This window comes from Cheilinus undulatus, linkage group 18, assembly GCF_018320785.1.
Source record: "Cheilinus undulatus linkage group 18, ASM1832078v1, whole genome shotgun sequence".
Lineage (NCBI taxonomy): Eukaryota > Metazoa > Chordata > Actinopteri > Labriformes > Labridae > Cheilinus > Cheilinus undulatus.
In genome coordinates, this window is record NC_054882.1 from 1,513,595 (window position 1) to 1,539,612 (window position 26,018).

Genomic DNA, 26,018 nt, shown 5'->3' on the forward strand with positions numbered 1-26,018 from the left:
ACAAGTTAATATTCAGTGAAATGGCTATGCAGGACCTTTATTTTGAAATACCTCGAGGCGGAAGTGGGAAGTGGTGAGTGCATGTCAGCGGCTTGACGCTAAACAGCGCTAATAGAAGATGATAAAAGTTATGAAGAAAATATGTCTGTTACTCATGTACAGCAGCGTGGACCCAGATTTGATGACCAACACGCCGCCAAAATACAATGACAGGACGCAGGAGGAAAAAGATGCGTTCTCAGTTCAGCGTAATGAGTGTGCACCAAGCTGCAGTATTAAAACGTTTACTTAAAAGATCTTATTTTAAAAGATATTACTGACAAAAACACGATAATGATGAATAAAACAGATGATCAAAACTAATCTTCTGCTTTATACATTCTTTTATTGTCATTTTTATTCACTGAGGCGAAATCTACGCCTGATAGTCGATAGTCAGCTCCTTCGGCAAAGGCGGCAGGGGGATACAAATCCTACCGGGGGTACTTCTTTTGGCACGACACTTTCAGCGCGATTTTAGGCTTCCAACTGAAATGTGTATGTCATGATACGAGGAGAGCATATCAAGAATCACACTATATGTATTTCCCTGTATTGTGAAATGTATTTGTGTATTGTGAAATGTTTTCGTGTTTTCTGAAATATATTTTGCGCTTTTGAAATATTTATTTCCTGTTGGCCTTCAGGGCCACCGTAGGTTTTGGGTTGAGGGACCTGATTTGGGCCGTTTGAGTTCTGGTGCTCTTCTTTTGGTTGTTTGTGGATTTATATAAACCATGAGCATCTGGCCTGTACTTCTCTGCTTTGGTACCTAAAAAGAGATGCTTTAAGATGTTTTATTCCCCCACTATGATAACTTTAGGTAAATGTTGAGGAGGCTAATGCCGGGCATTGCCTGGGGCCTCTGACTCTCTAAATCCACCCTTGCTTACATCTATATTTACATCTGCTGCCTATCTCCTGTTTCTTTTGTCTGTAACGTCTCTTTTGTCCTCTCTGAGTGCACGTAGAGCCAGAGTTTACTGATCTATGAGTGTTTTTCTCTGCATACATGTTTGTAAGTCTGAAGGATTTATTATGTTCTGGTTATTTTAGTCCCATTTGACTGCACCCGCCTGTTTCCTCTTCACGGGACGATGCATGGACATTAGAGGATGTATATATGATCTATTTTAAAGGCTTGTTTTGTGGTAGAAAGTGGTGTTAAATAAAGTTCACTCAGAGCTTGCTGAGCTGTGAAAAGAACAGAGTAGAGTTAAAAAAGCTCATGCATTGTGAAACTTAAGATAAAGCAACTCATTTTAGAATAAATGCAGCAGATGCTCTATCTAGAAGCAGTGTGTGATGTATTTGACCCAAGTCTGCATGAAATTACCCTTTTAAAATGCTTCATGTGGTGCATTTTATTCATCTAAAAGTACTAGACTGTTCAGTTTCTTAGTTTTAATCATCTGGAGTATATAACCCTTATGCCCTGTTAAAAAAAAAAGTTGGTTTCGGTTTCTTAACTACAAAGTTTGTAGTTTGACCTTTAAAATGGAATAACTTTATGAAAGATTAATATTTTTCAAAACTTTTTTTCCAGTTTCTTCATGAAGGGGTTCTTGATTGATTTATATCATGATTTAATGAATTGCATTAAAACTTCAGATGCCATTTTTAAATTATATACCACTAACTGCTTTTTTGGAAAAACACCAACAACAAAAAAACAACAACAACAACATATAAGTCAATTTTCAAAAATTTTTTTGACTGTGTTTATTATCAGTATCACCAGCTTAACTATCATTATAATACGTGAGAAGATTGATTTTGGTGCATTATTTCTTTTTGCATAATGTCAGTTTGTCCAAAAAAGTTACGTTCGGTTTGTTCACTACAAAGTTTGTACCACAGACTTCCATTATAAACACATTTTTGACCTTCCATGTAAAACAAAGTGAAAAAAACACAATCTTATTTTGTCATGAACATGCAAGTAGAAGTCCTTACAGAACAAGAACAAGATTCAACAAATTTGCATTTTTTTGGTCACAGTGGCCTGTAATCCTGAAGTTTGACAGAAATTCTGCAAATTCCTATTTTTTTCTAGTTTGTGACAGAGGCATGGCTGTTCCTCAGTGGGAAACCATATAAAATATAAAAAAATGGGTAAATATGAGTAAAAACATCAAATTGGAGGCTTAACCTTCAAAATGAATGCAAAACCTGAAGAAAATCTTGATTTTATCCTGCAATGGCCAAAAAAACCCAACAAATTTACATATGTTCCTGTAAGGATTTCATTGTCTGTGAGTAGATTACACTCACACACAGATTTTTTTTTTTTCATTTCAACCATTCTGACTGAAGATCTTCTCACTAACTAAGCATCAAAACCATTTTAGTCATAAAAAAGTTTTTTTTTTAACTGGTCTGCAGCCATGCCGATTACTTATATGGCCAATGGAAGTCAGTATTTTTTATTTGGGTGGGTGGGGTGATGTGAAAATGGGGCAATTTTGTGATTGACTTAATTGTTACAAAACTTCAAGTAGTTTGCTACAGAGAAATGGGAAATTACAGGGAAATTTTTTCATTTTGTTTTACATGGGAGGTCAAAAAAATGAAAACCCAACGTAACTTTTTTGACTACACAGTCAAAATACCGTGGATATGGATGAAACTCAAAAATATCAAAATTCATGCAAAAACACACAACCTGACCTAATTTTTGTGGCAAGGTCACAATCACACCCAAAGTTATTTCATATAATGCACTCCAAAACACACAGATTTCCCTGAACAGGGCGTAAGGGTTAAGCAGCAAATTGATGAGGGAATTTGTGTAAAGAATGCATTAAAACACACACAAACACCCACACACACACTGTGGATTATGACAGCAGAGGAATTTTTACAGCAGTGTTGTACTGAAGGTGTGTTCGCTCCTGTCAGCATAAAAAATGATTTTAGTGCCGATTCAGTCAGACAACGGTTTCATATCTCAACACTCAGGACCAAGGCTGTCTCTAGGACTGGAAGACGGTGGGGGAGGGGGGCTTAGCCCCAAGGGTTGCAGGTAATGCTTGGCAAGATACGTGCATCACATTTTTTCTTCACACCTTAAAATGCCTCATTAATTAATTAATTATTAGTTGTAGAGCATTTATCAGGACCACTCTCTTCTCATTAGAAAGCCCGAGCCTTCAGGAGGACATCCTTTTGTCCAACAACAGCCTCAGTGAGTTTATGAGTTGGTGTTTGAAGTACACTATATTGCCAAAAGTATTCACTCACCCATCCAAATAATGTAAATCAGGTCCAGGTTCCAATCACTTCCATGGTCACAGGTGTATAAAATCAAGCACCTAGGCATGCAGGCTGTTTCTACAAACATCTGTGAATCACTAAATGCGGGTAAGTGGATGCTGAGGTCATAGGTCATAGGGCGCAGAGGTCACCAACTTTCTGCAGAGTCAATGACTACAGACCTCCAAACTTCATGTGGCCTTCAGATTAGCTCAGGAACAGTGGTAGAGAGCTTCATGGAATGGGTTTCCATGGTAACAGCTGCATCCAAGCCATACATCACTAAGTGCAATGCAAATTTTTGCTACTTTAACCCATTTTTGCCTTTTTTTTTTTTTTTTTTGCCATTTTTGTCTAATTTTTGACACTTTTAACTCATTTCGGCTACTTTAAAATCCAGCTTCATAACCTTCTCCACCATTTTTTCCCATTATTAACCCATTGTAGCAATTTTTTAAACCATTTTTAATTTTTGTTTTCACAAAGGGTTTTTACATTTTTAAGAAGTTTATTTACTACAAAAATGATTAACAAACATAGATTTTTTTCTTTGACAAGAGTGGTTATTTTTTTCAGGTTAAATATAAAGAATCGATATCACTTCACTTTAGAGTGGACCATGGTTTTGCTGACCTCCATGACCCCCAGTTTGTCTGGGCCCCAGAGAGCTCTCCCATTTCCATGACTATTCCAGAATGTTCCCGGCTATTCAGCCTCCTTCAGGTCCAGTGGGGGTCCCCGGTCCCTGGCACCTTTATTTCAAAGTTTGGGGGTTGAGAAGGTTGAGAACCACTGCCTTAGAAAAACAAATAAACTTATTTACAGCCTGGTTAAACAAACAGAGGGACCGAGCCTGCAGGCAGCGGGGTTGAAGGGTTCAGAAGTGAAAAAGCAGGAAGTTTCAACCTGATATCTCAGTGAACGTCCCTGACAGCAGAGCGCTCCACAATCCTCTAGTTTCTACAGAGAAGTGGTTTACTGAAGGGAAAACAGAGCATGTGTTTTGTCTCATCCCGTACCTGTTAGATCTGTGCGGATTCATCTCCAAACTTTTGTTGCAGCACAGAAAGTCCATCCGTATCCATCTTTGACTTTCACTTCCTCCATATTTTAATCTGTCCAGTTATCAGCCTTGCCTCGCTGTGTTTGCGTCATCAAATCACTAACCGTCCTTTTCCTCCTCATTTGTCAATTCCAGTATAATAGGAACTATCTTTCTGGAACCTTCTGCGACTTTTTGCCTTGCACTTTGACCCACCTTTACCTCTCTGTGTTGTCAGGATGGAGGGCGAAGAGGATGGAGCGGGGCGGGTCAGGGAGCTGCAGGAGCAGCGGATGGCGGTCCAGAAGAAAACCTTCACCAAGTGGATGAACAGCGTCTTCACTAAGAACGGGGTGAGAAGAACCACAGAGAGGAAGATGATGAAAATGTTTCACCAAATACATGCTGATACCTGCAAACATATAGCTCATAGACAGCACCTTTCTAAATGTTAAAACTTATATCTTCAAACGTTCAACTACTTCTTCTGTGGTGTTTTAACTGTGTGACTGTCCTGTACAGTATGTACAGTCCTGCCGTGTTTCCATGCCGGCTCTCCGTCTGTCTGTATTTGTTGTTGAGTCTGCAGAAACATGCAGGCATCTTTTTTAGTTTATTATGACTGTAATCAGAATACAGCGACTCAGCACATCTTTGTCTCTCTCCTACCAAGACTCAGCATAAATCTGCCCCTCTGAGTCCTGGATTAACAACATACTGGAAGCTGGGTTTTATCTTCAACATTTTTGGGCTGTTGGGGTTTTGAACTCTTTAATGCTAGAACTGCCAACAGGTCAAATTTACCCGAGGCTGTTCTTTAATTTTGTGTGTTCACAGTTTTAAAGTCTGTTGGTCTTTGACTTTACCTAAAAGTTTGTTAAATAGCACCTGGTGTCAAAAATAAAATGTTTGGCTAAGCCCGATTTTTTAAATAGACATTTATATCTAGAACTGTCATGCAGGTCAAATTTACCCCATCAGAAAGCCTTGATCTTCCCACTGGTTTATTTCACACCAACAATAAATAGACGCCACAATAGAAACACCTTCTCTCTGCTGCAGTAATGCCTAATCAATAGTCATAGATCAACCTTCAACATGGAGAAGACATTTACCACCGTTAATGTCTAAAGGTAATCTCAGTGCTTTTAATGAAGAAGAATCCGGTGATGAGGAAGTTTCAGGATTATCAATCAGTCCAAAGATGATTTTCTATGTGATGGATCATCTTCCAACGGTGATCTAGTTCTCTATCTGTGGATAATAAGCTGTTCAGTGTCAGGGGTTAACTAACGGTCCTCGATCAGTGCTATTTATGAAAATCAAGGCACTTTAATGACAGGTACATTTGACCTGTTGGCTATTCTTTTCTTTTTTTTAAAGATTTATTTTTGGGCCTTTTCATGCCTCTGTTGGCCCTGTGTTGGCTGTTTTAGGTAAGTAGAGATCCACGGCAGTTCTAGTGGTTAGCCTCCTTGCTGATAATAGTCAGAGCCAGAGACGTTATGTTTTCATGTTGTCCCTCTGAACATCTACATGTCCGTCCAGCCTCCTGCCCTGGCCATTCATGTAAAAACATCTAATCGTCTAATCAGATCCATCTGGATCACATTACATCTCTTTGTATCACTGGGTATCAACCTGATCTTTTCTTATCCTATCATATCCCATGATCACATTGTATGGGGTCACACCATGGTGGCTAGTATATCTGATTGAACTGTGCCATATTTTATTGTCACGTTTTATTCACCATCTGGACCATCCTAGTGAATTTAATATCTCATGAAAGCTTGAAGGATTTTCATTCTTAGCCCAAATGTCCACACTGACTCAAGAAACTGATTAGATTTTGGAGGTCAAAGGTCAATGTCACCCCCATGACCCAACACTGTACTTTCACATTTCTGCAGTTATTGAGCTAGCAGAGGCATGTAACCTTGGTGGTTGTTTGAGGTTTTTAAAATAATAATCTTATTTTAAATAAAGCACCTGGGCGTCACCATAAGCACCAGATTCATCACCGTTATCACGTTTCTGTAAGCTCATCACCATTATCACGTTTCTGAAAGCCTCATGACTGTCGTCTCTTTACAAGCCAAACCAATGAGAGTCCTGCAGAGATGAAGTCGGTGTTATTACGGCTGTAATCAGTCTCATTCCTGCCTGATAACCTGCAGCCTACCAGCTGCTAACACACATATAAACACACACTTATCATCAATTATGATAAAGGACACGGTCACCGTCAGATAAAGTCACACTGTATAAATAAAGGAGTGCAGCTCTTTCTCCTGTCCTGAGTGCAGCGGTCAGATTCCAGTCGGCTCTGGCAGGTCTGGGTTTGATTTCATGTTTTTTTTCTCTGATAACTGGATGACTGATGAAGCTGTTGGCTGAACATTTCTGCTGCTCTTCATTCCCAGAATTCCTCTGGGATTTCTGCAGGATGGCAGCAGGGAGAGGAAAATTCCTCCGGGCTATAACACACATTTACTTCATGCACTTTCTCATCATGGAGCAGTTTGATTACAGTCCTTCATTTAGACCATGCCAGCTGTATTTCAGGAGAATTTTAGCTTAATTTGACATGAAGGGAGAACCAACGTTGTGCAATTTATTTCAAATTAGTTTTTTTTTTTTTTACATGTTGCACAACATTGTGATACAGTAACATACAAACACAACATTCAAACAGGGCAGCCCCAATTAAACTGTCAATTAATCTAAACATATTTCCAACAGTATGATTTTATCATTAAAAAGAAATAAAATCCCCAAGAATCCCTCACTTACTTACACCTTTAGCAGTGTTTGCATTAATGAATCTCTCTTAACAGTAATATTTACTTTATATACTTATGCTTTATCCTTAATATATAATTTATAAGGACAGCTGAACAAAACACCAGTGTTATTAAATCATGAACACAAAAAATCTAAAAAGAGCTTAAAGGTATTTTACAGGGATTTTTTATTAAATGTCAAATAAAGGTTTGATTAAAGTAAGACCAGTAAATACCTTCACATAAAATTATGCTTTAAACGGATTTAAGAGATCAGTGTAACAATTATCAAAAAACGATAAACACCGTATGGATCTCCGATGGTACGTAAACGAACCATCTGTAATTCATTGTAATTGTAATACCTGTTCCGGCCACCAGCGGCAGAACTGAGCACACTGGCGGAGCAGCAGTGGAGAAAAAAGTCCGAAGAAGAGTTCTGGCGGGAGTTTGACTTTGGGTTCTCAGCCGGAATAAATCATAGATGTTTTTAATCACTCTAAACTTACTTTGCATCGACTTTTTGATAATACAGCTATCAAAAGAGAATCCCCCCCCCCTCCCCGGTGAGTCATAATCTCTCTCTTTTTCTCTCAAGTTAATTTTATTAACGCCTGAAAGACCGGAAAGTTCGGATAACGGCCTGTAATAATGTGACGCCAAACCGAAGCGCCTTTGTGATGTTAAACATCACCTAACATATTTTTACTGTGTTGGTAATAACACTAGGCAAAAACAAGGTTCTTATCAGTTATTTTCACCGACTTTTAACCACTAAATGTTTGGCTAGATTCAGCTAGAATCAACGGTTGACTTCCCTTAAGCTAGCTTTAACTGACAGGTGTTACGGTGTAAGAAGTGACCGTGCTAACTGAGGACTTCCAGAAGCTGTTGTCCCAGTTACAACAGATGGTAGTGACTTAACGAATACGCCTTTGGTTTTCTAAAATAACGTTAAATCTAATCAGATAAGTCTGAGTAAGTCTAAATCAACATCCATTTATAATAATGATAATAATAATAATAATAATAATAATAGTTTCCACTAGGGGTGTAAAGGTATGTGTATTCCTACTTAACCGATTCGGTACAGAGGTGTACCAAACGAAAACATGTGGAGCCAAGCTCATACACAGAAGGAAAACCAGAAAACAACTCACTGTCACACTGTCCTGACGACCACACAACCACAGCAAAGGACAACTACAGCCTGAATATTCCAGATAAAAGGGTCCTGTTAAGTAACACTGTGTTTCCCAGTAACAGTGGACAAAGACAACAACAACAGTAGGCTGACATTATCCTGCATTACCTTCATATGTCAGCCTGGGAGAGAGACGGACTCTGCAGCTGTGTCCTGGGTAAAGTTATCCTCAGATTTCACACGGCCCTAACCTCTTTATCCGCCAAGATGGGCCGTGAAAAGTTCTCCCAAACTTTGTAGTAGGTCCCATTGGTTAAAAAAGTAATCCAGTGCTGAAGTCCATGCTGAAATTGGCAATAAAGACGCTAATCAGCATATTTAACAAGCTAATGCACGGTAGTATGATGATGTGTCCAAGTTGGCTGGGAAATTTTGGAGTTTAAAGAATGGGTATAAATATGTCAATATATCAATAAAAATAACCTAGTAACTCAAAAATGTATATATTTAGTAATATTTTTAATCATTGAAGAACTTTTGGAAGGAGGTTACAGCATTATCAATAATATAAATGTAATTTATTCAGCCTTTTTATGTTAATACAATTTAATTTAAAAGTTAAAATTGCATTTTATCTATTTACTTCAATTACTGTACTAAAAATGTACCGAACCGTGACTTCAAAACCGAGGTACGTACCAAACCAAAATTTTCTGTACCGTTACACCCCTAGTATCCCCCTTATTCCTATCCCCCATGATTCTTTGCATGAAATATTGGCGCAACTTCTGGTCCTTTCTATTTAAATGGGACTTTGCATAGAAACAAGATGTGAAACGTGATTATTAGAGCAATTTAGACATTAAAATATGTAGAGTTTGCCTGTTTCACCTCTAACGGGATAATATTACTATTTGTCCACCCTCTACTAAAGAATACAAAGTGACGACATCACCTTGTATAATCTAGACCAGTGGCTCTCAACTTTGGGGTCTGGACCCTGAGAGGGGGTCCCCAGATCCTTTAAAAACCTAAGAACATTTTTTAGATAACACTGTTGCCACTTTACACCAGTTTTACCAAATGTTAACCCTTTTTCATCATTTCTTAACACCAATTTTGCCAATATTAGCACATTTTTGCCACTTCAAACCCATTTTTTTGTCCATTTTAAACTTTTTCCATCAGTTTTTTTCTGCCTGTTTTTGCCACTTTCAGCCCGTCGTTTCCTCTGTCAACCCCCTTTTACACCCCTTTATGCCCATTTTAAACACAGTTAACCCATTTTTGCCTGTTTTTATCAATTTTTCATCCCATTCCTCCTTATTTGCACCAAATTCTTTGCACTTTAGAGACATTTCAGCCACTTTTTAATCCACTTTTACCAATTTTTGCACCCATTGTTTCCATTTTAACCCATTTTTGGCTATTTTTTGCCACTTTTTTCTAATTTTTGCCACTTTTAACCCATTTATGTTCTCTAAAAAACAATTTCACCACCATTTTTTTTGCCATTGTTAACCAATTTTGGTCATTTTAAACTCATTTAAATTGTTTTTAACAAAAGTTTTCTCATCTAAAGAAGGCTAAATGAATAAATAAAGATATTTGTATCTTTAATAAGAGTGGTTATTATTCAGGTCAAATATAAAATATGGTTTTCACAGCTTAATTTTACAGTGGACCATGGTTTTGGTGACCAAGTTTGGCTGGGTCCCAGAAACCTACCCCTTTATCCCCCTTATGGACAGTCTATTCTTGAATGTTTCCTGGCTGTTCAACCACCTTCAGGTCCAGTGGGGGTCCCCGGTCTCTGGCACCTTTATTTTGGGGGTCATGGGCTAAAAGGTTGAGAATTACTGATCTAGACTAGCATATAGGAGTTTTGGATTCATCTTAAACACAGGCATCCTTTAGTCTGTTTACATGCTAACAACTCAAAGTTTGACTTTTTTTGAAAAACATTTTCATTTCAGCTGATTTGTGTTTTGATTTCAAATATTTCAGTGAATACCCATCAGTGGTTAATCTGTACCTGTTCCTTTCAGATGTTTGTTTTAAATTTTTATAAAAATATTTACAGGACAAAGAGTCAGAGGTTGGGGGGCGGAATAATCGAGGTAAAAAGTTTTTGCCATAATCACCCAGCCCTAACTTACACTGAAGAGGAACTTTAAACAGAAAAACATGTACCCTCCATTATTTCAGTTATTGCAGAGATACTACAGTAAATATTCTGGTCCGTTCCTGTACCTCTCTATGTTATGTAATGTGAGTGTAAACATACAGAGAACTCTGACTGAACTTTGCTCTCTGACTGGTAGGAAACTTCGTCTTAAAAAGCTAATTTGTCATAAATCATCCTCATAGTCGAGTGTTTCTTCCCCCTGAAGAGTTGCATAACGTCTGTGCCTCCTCGCTTCAGGACATCCTGGTTATCTACGGGTCAGGTGACATCCTACGGCCAACTCGTCAAGTGGAGGCATTCTTCGAAATAAGACAAATGTCTTTCTAATTTTATACCAAGAAATGTCATGAATCTAGGTTGTGTCAGAACTTCTCAGAGACATTCTGACCACAGAGTCCTCAGTCCTCCTGATACCACCTTAGACCCCTGTGTTAAAGTCTTAAGCCGAGTTTAAGCCAAAGATGAGACAAATTTAAAACTGGAACTGTTTGTGCTCTGATTTTTGTTTTATTTTAGTGTTTAAGATCGTTCAAACACTTAGAATGACAATTCTCAGTATGTAATTTAACCCACAGATCTGTTCCTGATATAAAGTCCTTAAACACATTTTTAAAACACTCTTACATCTGTATGGGTGCTGCAGTAAAAATGACCTCCATAAACCTACGTGGATATCATGAAAAGCTAAGACTGATGTTGGGTGTAACACTTGGATAAAGTTGGATTAACAAACAAAAAAACAGGAAGCAGTGCTATCAAACCAGCCTTTCATAGAATTAACTCGGTTTGATTTCCTGTCAATGACTCAGAGTTTATCACATCAACCGCAAAAAGTTACATAACCATGGTTTTTCCCAGCTCCCAAAGCTCTGGCGTCATGAAAACTGATAAAATAAGTGAAAAGCTAAAATACAAAATACATTGCTTGTAAAAAGGGTTTGCTTAAGCCAGTTGAGGGCCCAGTATATATGCATGTGTATGAGCAGAATGGTACCGCCTCTGCCCCAGAATGAGTCAGGGAAAACCCTAAAAACAACTTTTTTCAGTTTTTAATTGCAGATAAATGTGCATTTTTTCCATCGTTTATTCTTTTTATGTAAGCTAATTTTAACAGCGTGCACAGGGGATTTAACCGTACTTGGCAATACAATTAAGAATCAATGCATAGGCTACATTCAAATAAATTACCCAGTATTGGGGTCTGATGTTTCTGTTTTTGCTACCATGGTGTCACAGAGGAGTCAGTAATAGTTTGGTTTTCACAGGAACCCTAGCAAAGTTTAAACCTCTGGTGTTGTGATACCCCAATAGTTCAGATGACCTTAAATTCCTTTTGCTACATTTCTGTTAGAGTTAGTGGTGACATTTCAATCTGGAGTTAAAATGGCTTTTTGGATCCTAACTGAATGTGAGTGAGTAAAACATGAATTTCAGTGGTCTTCCTTTCCTGCAGGAACCAGTGGAGCTGACTGATGTTTACACCGAGCTGAAGACCGGGGTGGTTCTGGTACGTCTGCTGGAGCTCATCTCCAGAGAGAAGCTGCAGACGCCCAGCCGCCGCAAACTGAGAGTACACTGTTTAGAGAACAACAGCATCGCCATCAACTTCCTAAAAACGAAGGTAAACCCCTGTATTAAGTCAGGGAGAGTCTGAACAAACAAAATTCATTTCCTGCTCAAGTCATTCAGAGTCTAAAATAAAGAAAAACTCTAATGACCTCCCATACAAGTCATTCAGAGTCTAAAATAAAGAAAAACTCTAATGACCTCCCATACAAGTCATTCAGAGTCTAAAATAAAGAAAAACTCTAATGACCTCCCATACAAGTCATTCAGAGTCTAAAATAAAGAAAAACTCTAATGACCTCCCATACAAGTCATTCAGAGTCTAAAATAAAGAAAAACTCTAATGACCTTCCATATTTAGGGCCCTACATACAAGTCATTCAGAGTCCAGTAAGTAAAAGCTGTGCTCACACCCTTCACTATCTTTCCTTTCAGATTCGGGTCGATCTGATTGGTCCAGAAAATGTGGTGGATGGTGATCGTACTCTGATCCTCGGTCTGCTGTGGATCATCATCCTCAGGTTCCAGATTGGACCCATTAACCTCGACGAGGTAGGGAGTAAACCCCACAGCCTTCAGTCTCATATGCTGTATGTGCCGTGATGGTTAAAATTTAAAGATGAACTCTTCACATTAGTGCTACTTTTAATTTGATTTACTGCTCTGACTAAAGTAAGGATTTCTTTCCCCCTTTCTTTTTTTTCTCTTTCTATCTTTCTTTTTCTTTCTTTGCACATCTTCTCTCTCTGTCCTGTCTTTCTCTCTTTGCCTCAATCTGTTACTCTGTTATCTTTCTTCATTTTGTTCCTTTTTCTTTTCACTTCTGTCTGCTCCTTTCCTTCTTTCCTTTCCTATTTTCCTTCCTTCTTTCCTTTCCTTCCCTTTCCTTTCCTTTCCTTTCCTTTTCCCTTCCTTCTTTCCTTCCCTCTTCTTTCCTTCTTTCCCTCTTTTTTCCTTTCCTTTCCTTCTTTTCTTCTTTCCTTTCCTTTCCTTCCTTCCTTCTTTCCTTTCCTTTCCAATCCTTTCCGTGTTCTCTTCTTTCCTTTTCTTTCCTCTGCTTGTTTTCCTTTCCTTCTTCTCTTTTTTCCTTTCCTTTCCTTTCCTTTCCTTTCCTTTCCTTTCCTTGTTATCTCCTTTCCTTTCCTTTCCTTTCCTTTCCTTTCCTTTCCTTTCCTTTCCTTTCCTTTCCTTTCCTTCTCCTCTCCTTTCCTTTCCTTTATGTTCCTTTGCTTGTTATCTCCTTTCCTTTCCATTCCTTTCCTTCTTCTCTCCTTTTCTTTCCTATCTTTCCTTTCCTTCTCTTCTTTCCTTTCCTATCTTTCCTTTCCTTCTTCTCTCTTTCCTTTCCTTTTTTTTCCTTTCCTTTCCGTTCCTTTCCTTCTTCTCTCCTTTTCTTTCCTTTCCTTTCCTTCCTTCCTTCTTAGGCCGGAGGCGGTGGAAGTGTGGCTCATCGCTCAGCGAAGGAGGCTCTGTTGATCTGGTGTCAGAGGAAAACGGCGGGCTATGAAGGCGTTGACGTGCAGGACTTCTCGTCCAGCTGGAGGAGCGGGCTCGCCTTCAACGCTCTCATCCATGCACACCGGTAAAACACGCTAAAAACACAGTATAAAAATATTTTCCCATCCCTCCATCCTCATCCTTCCTTTACTTTCTCTCCATCCCAGGCCTGACTTGTTTGATTACCGCCGTTTCCATCCTGATGACCCCCGCCGTAACCTGGAGCACGCCTTCTCATTGGCGGAGCGGGAATTTGGCATCATGCAGCTGCTGGAGGTGGATGACATGGTGGTCCCTCACCCTGACGAGAAGTCCATCATGACCTATGTGTCTCTGTACTACCACTACTTCTCCAAGATGAAGCAGGGACAGACCATCCAGAAGAGACTGGCCAAGGTCAGGACCAGGACCAGGGGGCAGCACTGATTCACATCACACTTAGATTTAAATGAGTCCGCTGTTTAACAGCTTTGGGGCATGTGCCTTTTACTTCATGAATTCAGTTTTCAGCTGAATGGAGGCGACAGCTTTAGTTATTGGATAGATTGACATTAAAAACAAAACACCGTCTTACAAAGCCCTTTAAAGAGACTTCAATCAGAGCTTAAAATGTTGTTTTAAACTAACTTTGGTGATCTACAAAGACAAAAAACTGTTCCACCAAGTGCCATCTACATTTTTGTGTCAGATCATCAGCTATTTTACTCGGAGAGAGTCCAGAGAACTTATTTCATCACTTTGAATTTCCTGTTCAAAAATAACATTTCTGTTATTAGAGAACACTAAAGACAGATTTAGTGACTTTTCTGAGATCTATGTTCAGCCTCACTTTTCATACAGATAGCAGCCAGATATTCATCCCCGGAAACACCATCTTGTTGTAGAATCCATGATTGGTCAGGATCTTGACTTATGCAGATTCACTTTAAATTCAAAGACTTCTAAATACAATTAAAGAGAAATCGTATTTGTTTGCAGTAGTTGTGTATTTATAGGGTCAAACGGCTGCACTTTAAGAGTATTTAAATTAATTAGTTGGGTTGTTTTAAATCAGTGATACTCAACATGTGGCTCTTTTGTGATTAAATGTGGCTCTTTTTGTCTACATTTTAAATATCATTCCCCCAGAAAACCTTAAAAAAGGGAAACTTTAATGCCATTTTCACAATTTTTGCCACGTTTCACCCATTTAAGCTACCATTTGCCATTAAATACCCCATTTTTCATATTTTTTGGCCATTTTGCAACTTCTTTTTTTCCACTTTTATCAAATTTTTGCCCTTTTCATTCATTTTTTGCCACTTTCTGCCCATTTAAGCTACCTTTTACCATTACATACCACTTTTTTCCCCTATTTTTTTGCCCATTTTTGCCACTCTTAACTGCTTTTTGCCCATTTAAGTCACTTTCCACTAATTTTTTTGTCATTTCTCACCCACTTTTGCTACTTTCTATTTTTCCACTTTTCTCCCCATATCCACCCAGTTTTTTTGCTGCCTTTTGACCATTTTTTGCCATCTTTAACCTGTTTTATTGCTACTTCAAGCAGTTTTTGCCACTTTTCACCCCTTAGATTGTGGCTCTTGCAAAGGTACAGTGCTTAACAAATGTATTAGACCACCCTAACCCTAACCAAAGTAAGGTTTCTGCCACAGCTGCCCTAAATTAACAGCATTGGTAATTACCAAAATCATTTTTGATGTTTCTGCAATGGTTAATACACCAATATGTAGAAGCTCTTTAACCCAAATGATATTTTTAATGCTAAAATAGAATTATTATTGTTATCCATGAATTTTCAAATTCACTGATTTACAAAAGAACTGAAAAAATAGTAAAACACATTATTATTTCTTGATGAATATGTCAAATTATAGTTATTTACTGTCATTCCTGAACAGAAAAATGAGTTTTAGTGGTTGAATGTTATGCTTGATTAATTTCTGACTTCTCAGAGAAGCCCAGTGAGCCGGCTCAAATTTGGGTGAATTCAGTTTGAAATCCCTCATTCCTGTTCAAAATGGTAAAACGTGGAGAGCTGACTGGAAATGAAAGAGTCGGCATTAAAGCACTTCATGATGCTGGATGGTCTCTGAGACAGATATGACAGGTGGTCTAATACATTTGTTAAGCACTGTGTTTTTCAACAGTTTGGCTCTTTGGTTGAGCAGGGCTGAGTAACACTGCTTTAAATGATATATTTAGATCTGTTTATGGTATTAAAGGCTTTATTCTGTAGCATGAAATCAGATTAGTTTAGTTAATGAGCAGTTCTCTGAAGCACATGACCCCCAGAGTGGACTCTGTCTCCCTCTGCAGGCTGCCTTAGGAACTGCAGCAGCACTCTGCAGTCTGTTACACATAGGCTAGGTTCACACTGCATGCCTGAATGATTAATTCTGATCTGATTTCTCTGTTTGCCTGTTCACACTGCAGTCAACTTCTTGATTGGAAAAGATCAGATTTAATGTGACTTGAGCTGTTCACACTGTCCGAAAAAATCAGATACAAGTCACATGCAAAACTGCAGTGTGAACGCAGCCATGGTTTATCTGCTTAATGATACAGTCTGCATTATTTTAATTATTGATGATAAAAAATAGTACCAAAACTTAACATGTACATCTATTTCATAAGACAGTTGCATAAAAGAGGACTGATTTTTGTCTGCTTCATCTCTGCAAAAATTATAATTGTGATTTATTTAATTGACAGGGTTTGAACAGGTGCTTAAGATATTTGTAGGGCTGAACGATTTGGGAAAATAATCTAATTTCTATTTTATTTTTACCCAATGTTGCGATTGGGATTTAATATGCTATGCTTTATTATTTCTTAAGTTCCTCATGAATAACAAGCAATAATTCTTCTATACTATAACCGACACAATATTAGATTAAACTAGGGCAGACCAACTTTAAAAAATATCTACTTGTGAAAAGAGCAAGACTGCTCGTGGCTCAGTAATTAAAACTTTATTATCTTGTTTTATGATTGTGGGAGGACAAAATCATGATTTAGATTAGTTTTTGATTAAAGCACCAAACATAAAAAATGAGTCTTATTTCTGTCAAAATAGCCTAAAAACACTGACATGTTCCTGTAGGGGTGTTTCTGTTCACATTAGCTGCAACAGTTTAAACCAGAGTCACCCTGATGTGTGTCAGTGACTGGTATATGAACCAATACTGCGGCCTTTTGGACGCCACAGAGGCAAAAACATGATGGTTTTAAAGGTTTGGTATCGGGACAGTCCTACTGCAGGTATCAGTAGAAACAGCCTACCATGCTGCCTGAGTGTAATCCCTCAGGTTCTTCCTCCTGCCTGTCTGTCAGCGTGGATTACTGCTGGATTAGATCCTCAGAGACAGGACGGGAGGCTCCCTGCTGATAGAGCTGCAACACACAGAACATGATCGCCACAGCTACTGTCCGCTGTGTGTGACCACGATTATAACAGCGGAGGATTGGAGGAGAAGCTGCGGGCTTTGCAGAGGGCTGCTGAATGATGATGTATGATTTATAGCTTCATATTTTTAATGTAAAGAAATACCAGATGTCAATATCACAATACCAGAATGATAACCTTTGGCATGGTTCTGGTAAAAATAAATCTGATAGATACGACGGCCACAAAATAGAAATCCTAGGTACAGTACCAATAAACTCCATGACCCTCCTGCTTAGCCCTGACCCTGCTTTTTGTGCATTCATGCTAGGATGTGGAAGTGTTTTTAAAAAACAGTCATTGTAGAAATGTCTGCAGAGTTGATTGTGGCAGCTATTTTTAATTTTAGTCTTAGTTTTAGTCTTTAAATGAAATGCATTTTAGTTTAAGTGACATTTGAGTCATTTCTATCCATTTTAGTTTTAGTCTAGTTTTAGTTGACAAAAACTCAAAAAATTTTTAGTTTTAGTCCATAAAAGTCCTCACATTTTAGTTTTTACTTTTTGTCCAAGCATTTATTTTCTTGCTTAAATCTGGTACTAAATCATGGTAGTGTGTTTTCTGCAGTCTGCCAAACCTGGGGTCCCTGGTCTGGTGTTGTTGTCAAGTCTGTTCTCATAAATAAGTGCACCCTGTGCAGCACATCAGGTTCATGCTCTGTTATGAAACTATGTTAAACTGCATCGTCTCTATCAAATAAAGTCAAATTCAAATGCTGTTGAATACTACTGATGACCAATCAAGAATTTGAGGAGTCGTCTTATACGGTAACTATCTGTGATTTTTAAAAAGAACAGGAAGTGCAGGATCTTTAATCGTATTTTCAACCAATAGAGGGGAGCACCGGCTAAGTTACACAAATATGTTGGCAACATTTTGACATGTGGGTGGAAACCCTTTTTTCTTCTTAAACAGTGACAGAGAGTGACCCTTGGTTTAAAGGCTCAAAGAATTAAACTGACTTTCATACCCATTCCACTCACCTAAAATCATGCTGGTTAATAAAAGGTTAATAGAAGGTTAATAAATGCACAGATCCCATTAAAAACAAGGGTCTACTTTACCTTGTTTGAAATGCATACAGCAGTGGGAATAATGGGTCTCATGCAATGAGAGGCTGACTCAGACAGTCTAGTTCAGGGGTGTCAAACTCAAGGCCCATGGGCCAAATCTGGCCCGTGGTGCAGTTATACCCGGCCCACCAGATCATTTCATATTTTTATTCTAACTGGTCCACCAGTATGAGGTCTGCAGACTTCCTCCAGTATAAAAATATAAACTTAACGTTGATGACTGAAACTATCCTTGATAAGTCATAAGAATTAGAAATAGTAAAGAGTTAAAATAATTTGATAAAAAGTCAGGAATGTAGGAAAAAAAATCTCTTCATTTCATATTTTCTAATTTGCATTTCACAATTATGACTTAAAGTTATGGTTTTGACTTTTCATTTCATATTTTGACCTTTTCAAATCATAAATTTGACTTTTATCTCATATTTTGACCATTTAGGTTCACGATTTAATTTTTAAGTCAAATTTTGACGTTTTAAACTCATGAACTTGAATTTTATCTTACATTTTGACATTTTCAACTCCTTGCTATTAATTTTAATTGCAAACATTAATCTTTTCTATTGAAAATCTTACATTTTTTGCTCATCTTTGGACCTTTTAACTCTATTTTTTAATTTTAATCTCATATTTTCACCTTCTAAACTGTTGATTAAGATTTTTTTTCTCATAACTTCACATTTTCAACTCCTAAATATCACTTTTAATTCCAAATATCGATCTTTTCGATTCAAATTTTGAATTTTTTATCCCGTCTTCTGACCTTTTAAACTCATAATTTAGAATTTTATCTCATATTTGGACTTATTTAAACTATAGTACAACAACTGTTCAAAAATAAAATCTCAAAATCATTTATTACCAATCTTACATTTTTTTTCTCCTATAATTCGTTAGTGGTGAAGATGAGGTTGACAGTTTATGGGAAATTTTTACCCTATTAGGCCCTCAGATTAGACCCAGGTTCAGAATTAGGCCCCTGCTGTGACTGAGTCTGACATCCCTGGTCTAGTTTTTTTTAGGTTGGGGCTGTAAATATTAAAAAATATTCAGGACCCACGGTGGGTCTCCTTGAGTCTGTGGTGCCCAAAGCAACCATCTATACCTGATAGTACGGTTGTATATTTTTAAGGCTGATACGTGCAGCCAAAATGTCGGCTGTAATTATCAGCAGAAATGTTCATGTCTGCTGGTACGGATGTCATGGTGCTAGTATAGTTCATCCCTGTAAATGACCCAGTAGCGGCTGTGTGGCTTAAACTGGAGTATCCTCAGGCCCACTGTGACCTCCTCACTGAGCATTAGCGCTGGGCAATTAATCGAAAATTAGATTTACTTGCAATATGGCCTGTTGCCATTTTCAAATTGCAGAAGGTGCAATATTTCTTTGCCCTGAAATTTGTGTCAGAATATCAGTTTTAAACTTTTTTTGCAGCAGAGATGTTATTGATGACTTATCATGCAATCATTAAAGTGTCAGTTATTTTTAGAATAGCCTATAAAACAATCCTACCTTGATTTTTGTACATTTTTGCTCATTACCTCCGCCAAGGAGGTCATGTGATCGGCAGGGTTAGTTTGTTTGTTAGCAACATAACTCAAAAAGTCATGGATGGATTTTGATGAAATTTTCAGGAAATGTTAGAAATGGCATAAGGAAGAACTGATTAGATTTTGGGAGTGATCCGGATCCCTGTCTGGATCCAGGAATGTTTTTAAAGGATTCTTTACTATTGGGAGATAGGGCTAATGGTGGAGGTCTGCTCTCTCCGAGTGCTTTTCTAGTTAAATATGGGAATTAAAGAAAACATTCAATGCAAGAATTCATATGCAGTTGGCAATATAAGTCAAAATAATCAGACTTTAGATATTTCTAAAGAACTGTTCAGCCCTCGTTTAGGAATTAAAGAGAGTTAAGGAATAATTGCATATCAAATCACCATTGCTATATTGGAGAAAAAAATGCAATTACATGATTTTCCAAAAATGCCTAATCATGACCCAATTTTCAAAAAATGTTCAGGAGCCCCAAAAAAGTGTTAGAAAAGCATCATTGCAGAGGCTTTGGGTGCATGCATGTGTTACATTTTGCTCCATTTATAGCAGAATTTTGAGTCATTATTCAGAGATCTTGAGGGTTTTTTAGTCGTCATTGGTTGTCTTGTTTGTGGTTCTTACTGTTAACAATCTTTTTTTGACAAAACGCCTGCTATTGCTTTTTAAATCAACACACTGATATCAGGGCTGTACGATTTGGGAAAATAATCTAATTGCGTTTTTTTCCCCAATATTGTATATTGTTATTTTCTCATAATTTATTCTATAATATATCCAGCACAGTATTAGATTAAACTAGGGCAAAAAAAAAAAAAAAAAAAAAAATCAAATTGTGATGATTTTTTACTAATTTTGCACATTTGATATGAACTGTTGTATCAAAGGAAATGATCATTTTTATATAATTCTCATATTTAATAAGAAAAACATACAAAAATGAAGGAAATAGGATTTTTTTGTACAGCTTTCTAAAAATATGGCACTAAGATTATTGCATGATATGTAATGCATAACATCTCTGCTGCAAAAAAAGTTCTAAACTGGTATTTAGACACCAAATTCAGGTGAAAGAAATATTGTACTCTCTGCGATTTGAAAATTGCAGCAGGCCATATTGTGATTTAATCTAATTAGCGATTAATTTCCCTGCCCTAATCGATATCAACAATACTGTCTCACCCTATATTTCACTTCAAAATCCATATTCCTTAAAAAGTGGATATACAGGCTAATTCTAACAGAAGGAACATCATCGTGTTATAAACAGTCATCCAATAAAATCATGTGTGTATAGCGGGGTTTCTGCTGATCTAAATGATGTCTTAGCTTTATTGGATTACTGGTGTGGATGATTCTAGTTAGCTGGTTCAGTGACGCTGCAGCCTGTCAGTCCTGTGCAGGTCACAGTGGGCGGGGCTTCAGACACTAAGCTAATCAGAGCAGATCACATTGAGAACTTTCAGAGGAGTCATTCACACAGCTAGCATGGAGCTAACATGGAGCTACACACCTGCACCGGCTGTTTGCACCTGCACAGAGAGAACGGATGAAGGAAGACGACGAGATGAGGCTTTTCAGCTCAGTAGACACCAAAATATTGAAGATTTTTCTCTGGATCCAAGAGGAATTTCAGATTGATTTGTAGTTGTGGAGCTCTGTTACTGTTGTCAGTTAGCTCTGTGGAGTTAGGAAGCTGTAGGCTCTCTGTCATGCTCCTTTAGCTGATTTAAGGTGAAACTGAAGGTGTAAATACGCTCCTTTCATTTTCTCAAAGCTGCAGATGTATGAGTTGCTCCTGGTTCTCAGTATCAGCTGATTTGAACAGGTTGAGGCCCACACTTCTTGGACTCAGCTCTCTTAAAGGCACTGTTGTCTGAAACTGAAGTTTGCTGTGCACTGAGAAGTCATCAGCCGTCATCCTTGGGTGAACTAAAGATGTCCACTATGGATGTGTTTAATGTGAGACTATACGAAATTTCAAAGTGTTGTATTCATCAGAGAACCCAGAGATAGGCATCCATGCTGATCATATCCATCTGTTAACAGAACACTGTGGCTTTAGTGGTGAAAAAAGATTTAGTCCACATGGCTGAACTACTACTAGCCTACTAATCCAGTACATTGATCTATTGAAAGGATTAATAGAAGTGTTAAACAGGCTCATTAGACTCTTGCTGCTGTGATGGTTTCTGCTCAAGCAATGTTGACCATTTGTGCTCCTACTGCTTGTAAACCAGGTGTGCTGGGCTTCAGTGACTTACCTGGAGTCACATAAGGTGGTCAAAGTTAGCCAGAAAGCTCCAGGTGTGAAGTAGATTCATAGTGCATATGTAGAGGAGTGGACGTCCAGGTTTTCAGGTCCATTAGAAGTTCTCAAAGTGACCTGTCATCCTGGGAACACCTGGATTGAGAGGAATTATGTAGATGTAGAGATGTGTGTAGATGGTTAAAGCATGTCAGTGGGAGGCAGTTTGAGTGGTCAGTGGCTGAAGAAGCAGTACAGGAGGGACTCCTCCACCGTTTCCTACCACAAGGTGTGTTCAGACTCTGCAGTATGACGTTTTTTCCTTTGCTGTGTACATTTATGTTTACCCACAATGTCTCCTTAGGTTACTCCAGGGCTGATGGCAGATATGAAAAATTCAGCTGATATTTCAGTAGACTGTATAACCAAGTTAGTTAGTTTTAATAAGAACCAACAGACCTAACCAGGAAGTTATTTGTTTGTTTTAGTGTTTTTAGTCAACACTAACTTCCCTAAATCTAAAATAAGTTGTGGTGTTCCTCTAGGATTGATCTCAGGGCCCTTAGTTTTATTCTTTACCTGTAACCATCACTTTAGACATTCAGTCCTGTGTGTGACTGGTTGATTCATTCATTGATTAGACTTTATTTATGCATCATGCACGTAAAGGGCCAAGCCCTTATGGGGTTTTAAGACACCAGAGATACCAGGGAGCTCCAGCAAATCAAGCCATTACAAAGCTGCACGTGCCTTTTTAAAGCTCTGTATTTTTCTGAGACTAAACTCAGGTTTCTTCATAATTGTTCAACCAACAAGGTTGGCATTAATGGATGATATTTTCCTAAAAATAACAACCTTTAAGTCGCCATACATTGGGCAGTAAAACAAAAAAATCTCAATCTTTTTTCCTAAAGTCACTCAACGGACAAACGGTGTCCTCCTCTGGAGCAGTGGTTCTCAACGTTGGGGTCGGGACCCCCATGGGAGTCATGTCAACACTTCCTCTGCCTTTTTTGCCACTTTACACCTATCGTTGCCTCTGTTGACCCATTATTGCCTCTATTAACCACTTTTTTTACCACATTTTATGCCCATTTCAACCACATTTCACTATGTGATATACTCATTTTTGTCGGTTCAACCCATTTCTGCCAATTTCTGCCCATTTTTCTGTCTTATTTAACCCTTTATGCCAGTTTATACCAAATTTTCATCCCATTTCACCACATTTTCCACCCATTATTGCCAATTTAAAGTCATTTTAGCCACTTTTTAATTACCCTTAGCAGTATCTTTAACCGTTTTTGCCACTTTAACCAATTTTTGCCACTTTTTGCTTATTTTTTGCCAATTTTATCACATTTTTGCCACTTCTAACCAATTTCTGCTTCTTTCAAAATCCAATTTTACCACCTTTTCCACATTTTTTTGCCATTATTAACCTATTCTAGCCATTTTTAACCCATTTTATTTCTGTTTTTCACAAAAGGGATTTGAACCCATTTTTAAGAAGGCTATCTACCACACAAATGAGTAAAAAATATACTTGCTTCTTTGGTAAGAGTGGTTATTTTTCAGGTTAAAGCTCTCCCCTTTGTCCCCCCTTATGGACGGCCTTTTCTCCACATGACTATTCTTGATTGTGCATGGCTGTGCCCAACCACCTTCAGGTCCAGTGGGGGTCCCTGGTCTCTAGGACCTTTATTTTTGGGGTCCTGGGCTGAAAAGTTTGAGAACCGCTGCTCTAGAGTGACATTAAACCTGCAGGTTTCTACTCCTAGATTTAGTTTGTGAGCACATTACTGATCTTTGACTTCCAGTTGAATACGCTAAACATCAAACTCTGCACTGTAAATAACGTTTATAAGACAACATCTTCATGGTTTTGGTTTACACTATATATCAATAGACCATTTTTATCTGTACATAAAAATATACCGTAGCTAGAACACATTTTCAATATAAAAAAATGTCAGCAGACAGATAACTAATAGAAATCATCCAGAATAATATCCTAATATTCCCAGTCATTTTAGACATGTCAGAGTATTTTTTGTACCTATTCTGACTGTGAGGACTTTTGTGCAGTGTTTGGCTGTCAGGATAATTCCCTCCTTATCCCAAATGTTGTCCTCAGATCGTCGGCATGCTGATGGAGCTGGACGCCATGAAGGTCCAGTATGAGAGGATGGTCTCGGATCTGCTTCACTGGATTAAAACTAAGGTATTGAACACCATCAGGACTGAGAATCAGAGGAATAGAGCTGAAGTTTGGCAGGGCTGACCTTGTTGATGGGTTTTTGTGTTATTAAAGGTGGCGCAGCTGAACGACAGACGTTTCCCAAACTCTGTGAGGGAGATGCAGAAGCTGATGACGGCTTTTAAGACCTACAGAACGGTGGAGAAACCTCCAAAATACCAGGTGAGATGACTTCACAAGGGTCAAAGAATCCACTTTAATCACCCAGCTGTTAGTCTGATCATAACTCTGACTTCAGGTCTTGTTTATGTCCGGTTCTAAAGTTCAGTTGTCAAAGCATTTTTGAGATGATGCTTTCACAAGAATGGACCACTAGAAAATACCAAGGATGCACTCACGCTAGAGACAGCCAAAGCATGTTTCCTGCTCTGCAGCGCTTATTGAAGCACATACTAGAATGAACATACAGACATGGGCATATGACGGCGGATCCTTCTATCTGTGGAAACCAGTAATTTATGAAACATGAGACAGAGATGGAAACAGATTCATAAAACAACATATGAGTGAGAAGCCTGCTCTCTCTCCAGCAGTGTCAGTTTGTTGGCTGAGTTTAGTTTTCTCTGGGTGAGTCTTTCACTACTTCTTTGTAATAATTTGCCAATTCTCTCTCTCTCTCTCTCTCTCTCTCTTTCTCTCTGTCTTTAGGAGCGTGGGGCAATCGAAGCTCATCTGTTCAGTTTGAAGACTCAGCTGGCAGCAAACAACCAGAGAGCTTATAATCCCCCAGAGGGTAAATAACTCACACATAGAAGAAGAGAATATCAGAGTTTGTTCTTCATTTTGATCTAAAATGATTTTTGGGATCTTCCTGCTTAATGAAAACCAACCAGCTTGTAATTTAATGTCCCTTTGTGTTTTAATGTCTCTAAAGGTAAAACTCTGAGTGACATAGAGAAGAGCTGGGTTTTACTGGAGAGAGCTGAACATGAGCGTGAGCGAGCCCTGCAGGGGGCGCTGCTCCGCCTGGAGAACCTGGAGCAACTGGCCCAGAAGTTTGAAAGGAAGGTGAGAACACCTGCCTTCATAAAGACTGTTCTTTAATAGATTATTAGAGGTTCCTATAGTTCAACAAACCTCCTGAAATTCTGTTTATTATTTTTTTTATGTAAGGTTTTCTGTCGTTTTGCATTTTTGGCTGTAAAGGACTTTTGAACTGTTTTCAGTGAGTACTCTGCATTTAGATTGTCAAATATTTTTACACTATGAGAACTTTTTGATGCTTTATTAGGGGGGGCACTTTTTTGCCACTATTTGCTCATTTTTCCCACTTTTATCCCGTTTTTGCACTTTTCGTCAGCTTTTGCATCTCTTGTACTGCTTTTTTGCGGTTGTTCCCCTTTTATTGCATTTTATTTTGCTAATTTTCACTCATGTAAGCCGCCTCTTTCCATTAAATGCCACATTTCCCCCTACTTTTGCCACTTTTTGCTGCTTTTTGCCTGTTTAAGTCACTTTTTGCTCATTTTTACCATGTTTTTGCTTCTTTTTGGTCATTTTTGCCACATTAATCCATTTTTTTGCCACTTTCTCACATTTTTTGCCACTTTCTGCCTATTTTTCTACCTTTTTTGCTGCTTTTCGCCTGTTCAAGTCACTTTTCACTCATTTTTACCAGGTTTTTGCTTCTTTTTGAACATTTTTGCACCATTAAACACATTTTTTTGCCACTTTCTCACCCTTTTTTGCCACTTTAGGCCAATTTTGCCCATTTTCACCCATTTTTGCGGCTTTTTTTTTTTTTTTTTTTTTTTTTTACATTTTTGGCACCTTCAACTTATTTTTGTTGTCACCTTTACCCATTTTTGCCAGCTTTCACCATTGAGATTACGGCTCTTGGGAAGGTATTTTTCAACCATTGGTTGAGCAGGGTTGAGTAACTCTGGTTTAGACCTTGTGTAGGAGTTGGTTGCAATAA

General features: G+C 38.1%; 1 protein-coding gene across 2 annotated transcripts in view; it reads left to right on the forward strand.

Annotated features, from left to right (window-relative positions):
- sptbn5 (spectrin, beta, non-erythrocytic 5) overlaps positions 1-26,018 on the forward strand; it is an 88,743-nt gene that overhangs the window by 4,192 nt on the left and 58,533 nt on the right. Inside the window, exons 2-10 of one of the 2 annotated variants that reach the window (XM_041812325.1) lie at positions 4,575-4,689; positions 11,908-12,075; positions 12,456-12,572; positions 13,445-13,602; positions 13,685-13,913; positions 23,978-24,064; positions 24,155-24,262; positions 24,749-24,833; positions 24,975-25,108. In XM_041812325.1, the coding sequence (XP_041668259.1) occupies positions 4,576-4,689; positions 11,908-12,075; positions 12,456-12,572; positions 13,445-13,602; positions 13,685-13,913; positions 23,978-24,064; positions 24,155-24,262; positions 24,749-24,833; positions 24,975-25,108 (1,200 nt within the window). In that variant the 5' untranslated portion in view covers position 4,575. Of the gene's footprint in view, positions 1-4,089; positions 4,690-11,907; positions 12,076-12,455; positions 12,573-13,444; positions 13,603-13,684; positions 13,914-23,977; positions 24,065-24,154; positions 24,263-24,748; positions 24,834-24,974; positions 25,109-26,018 lie in introns of those variants that run through there. The other variant, XM_041812327.1, reaches the window with a different exon arrangement.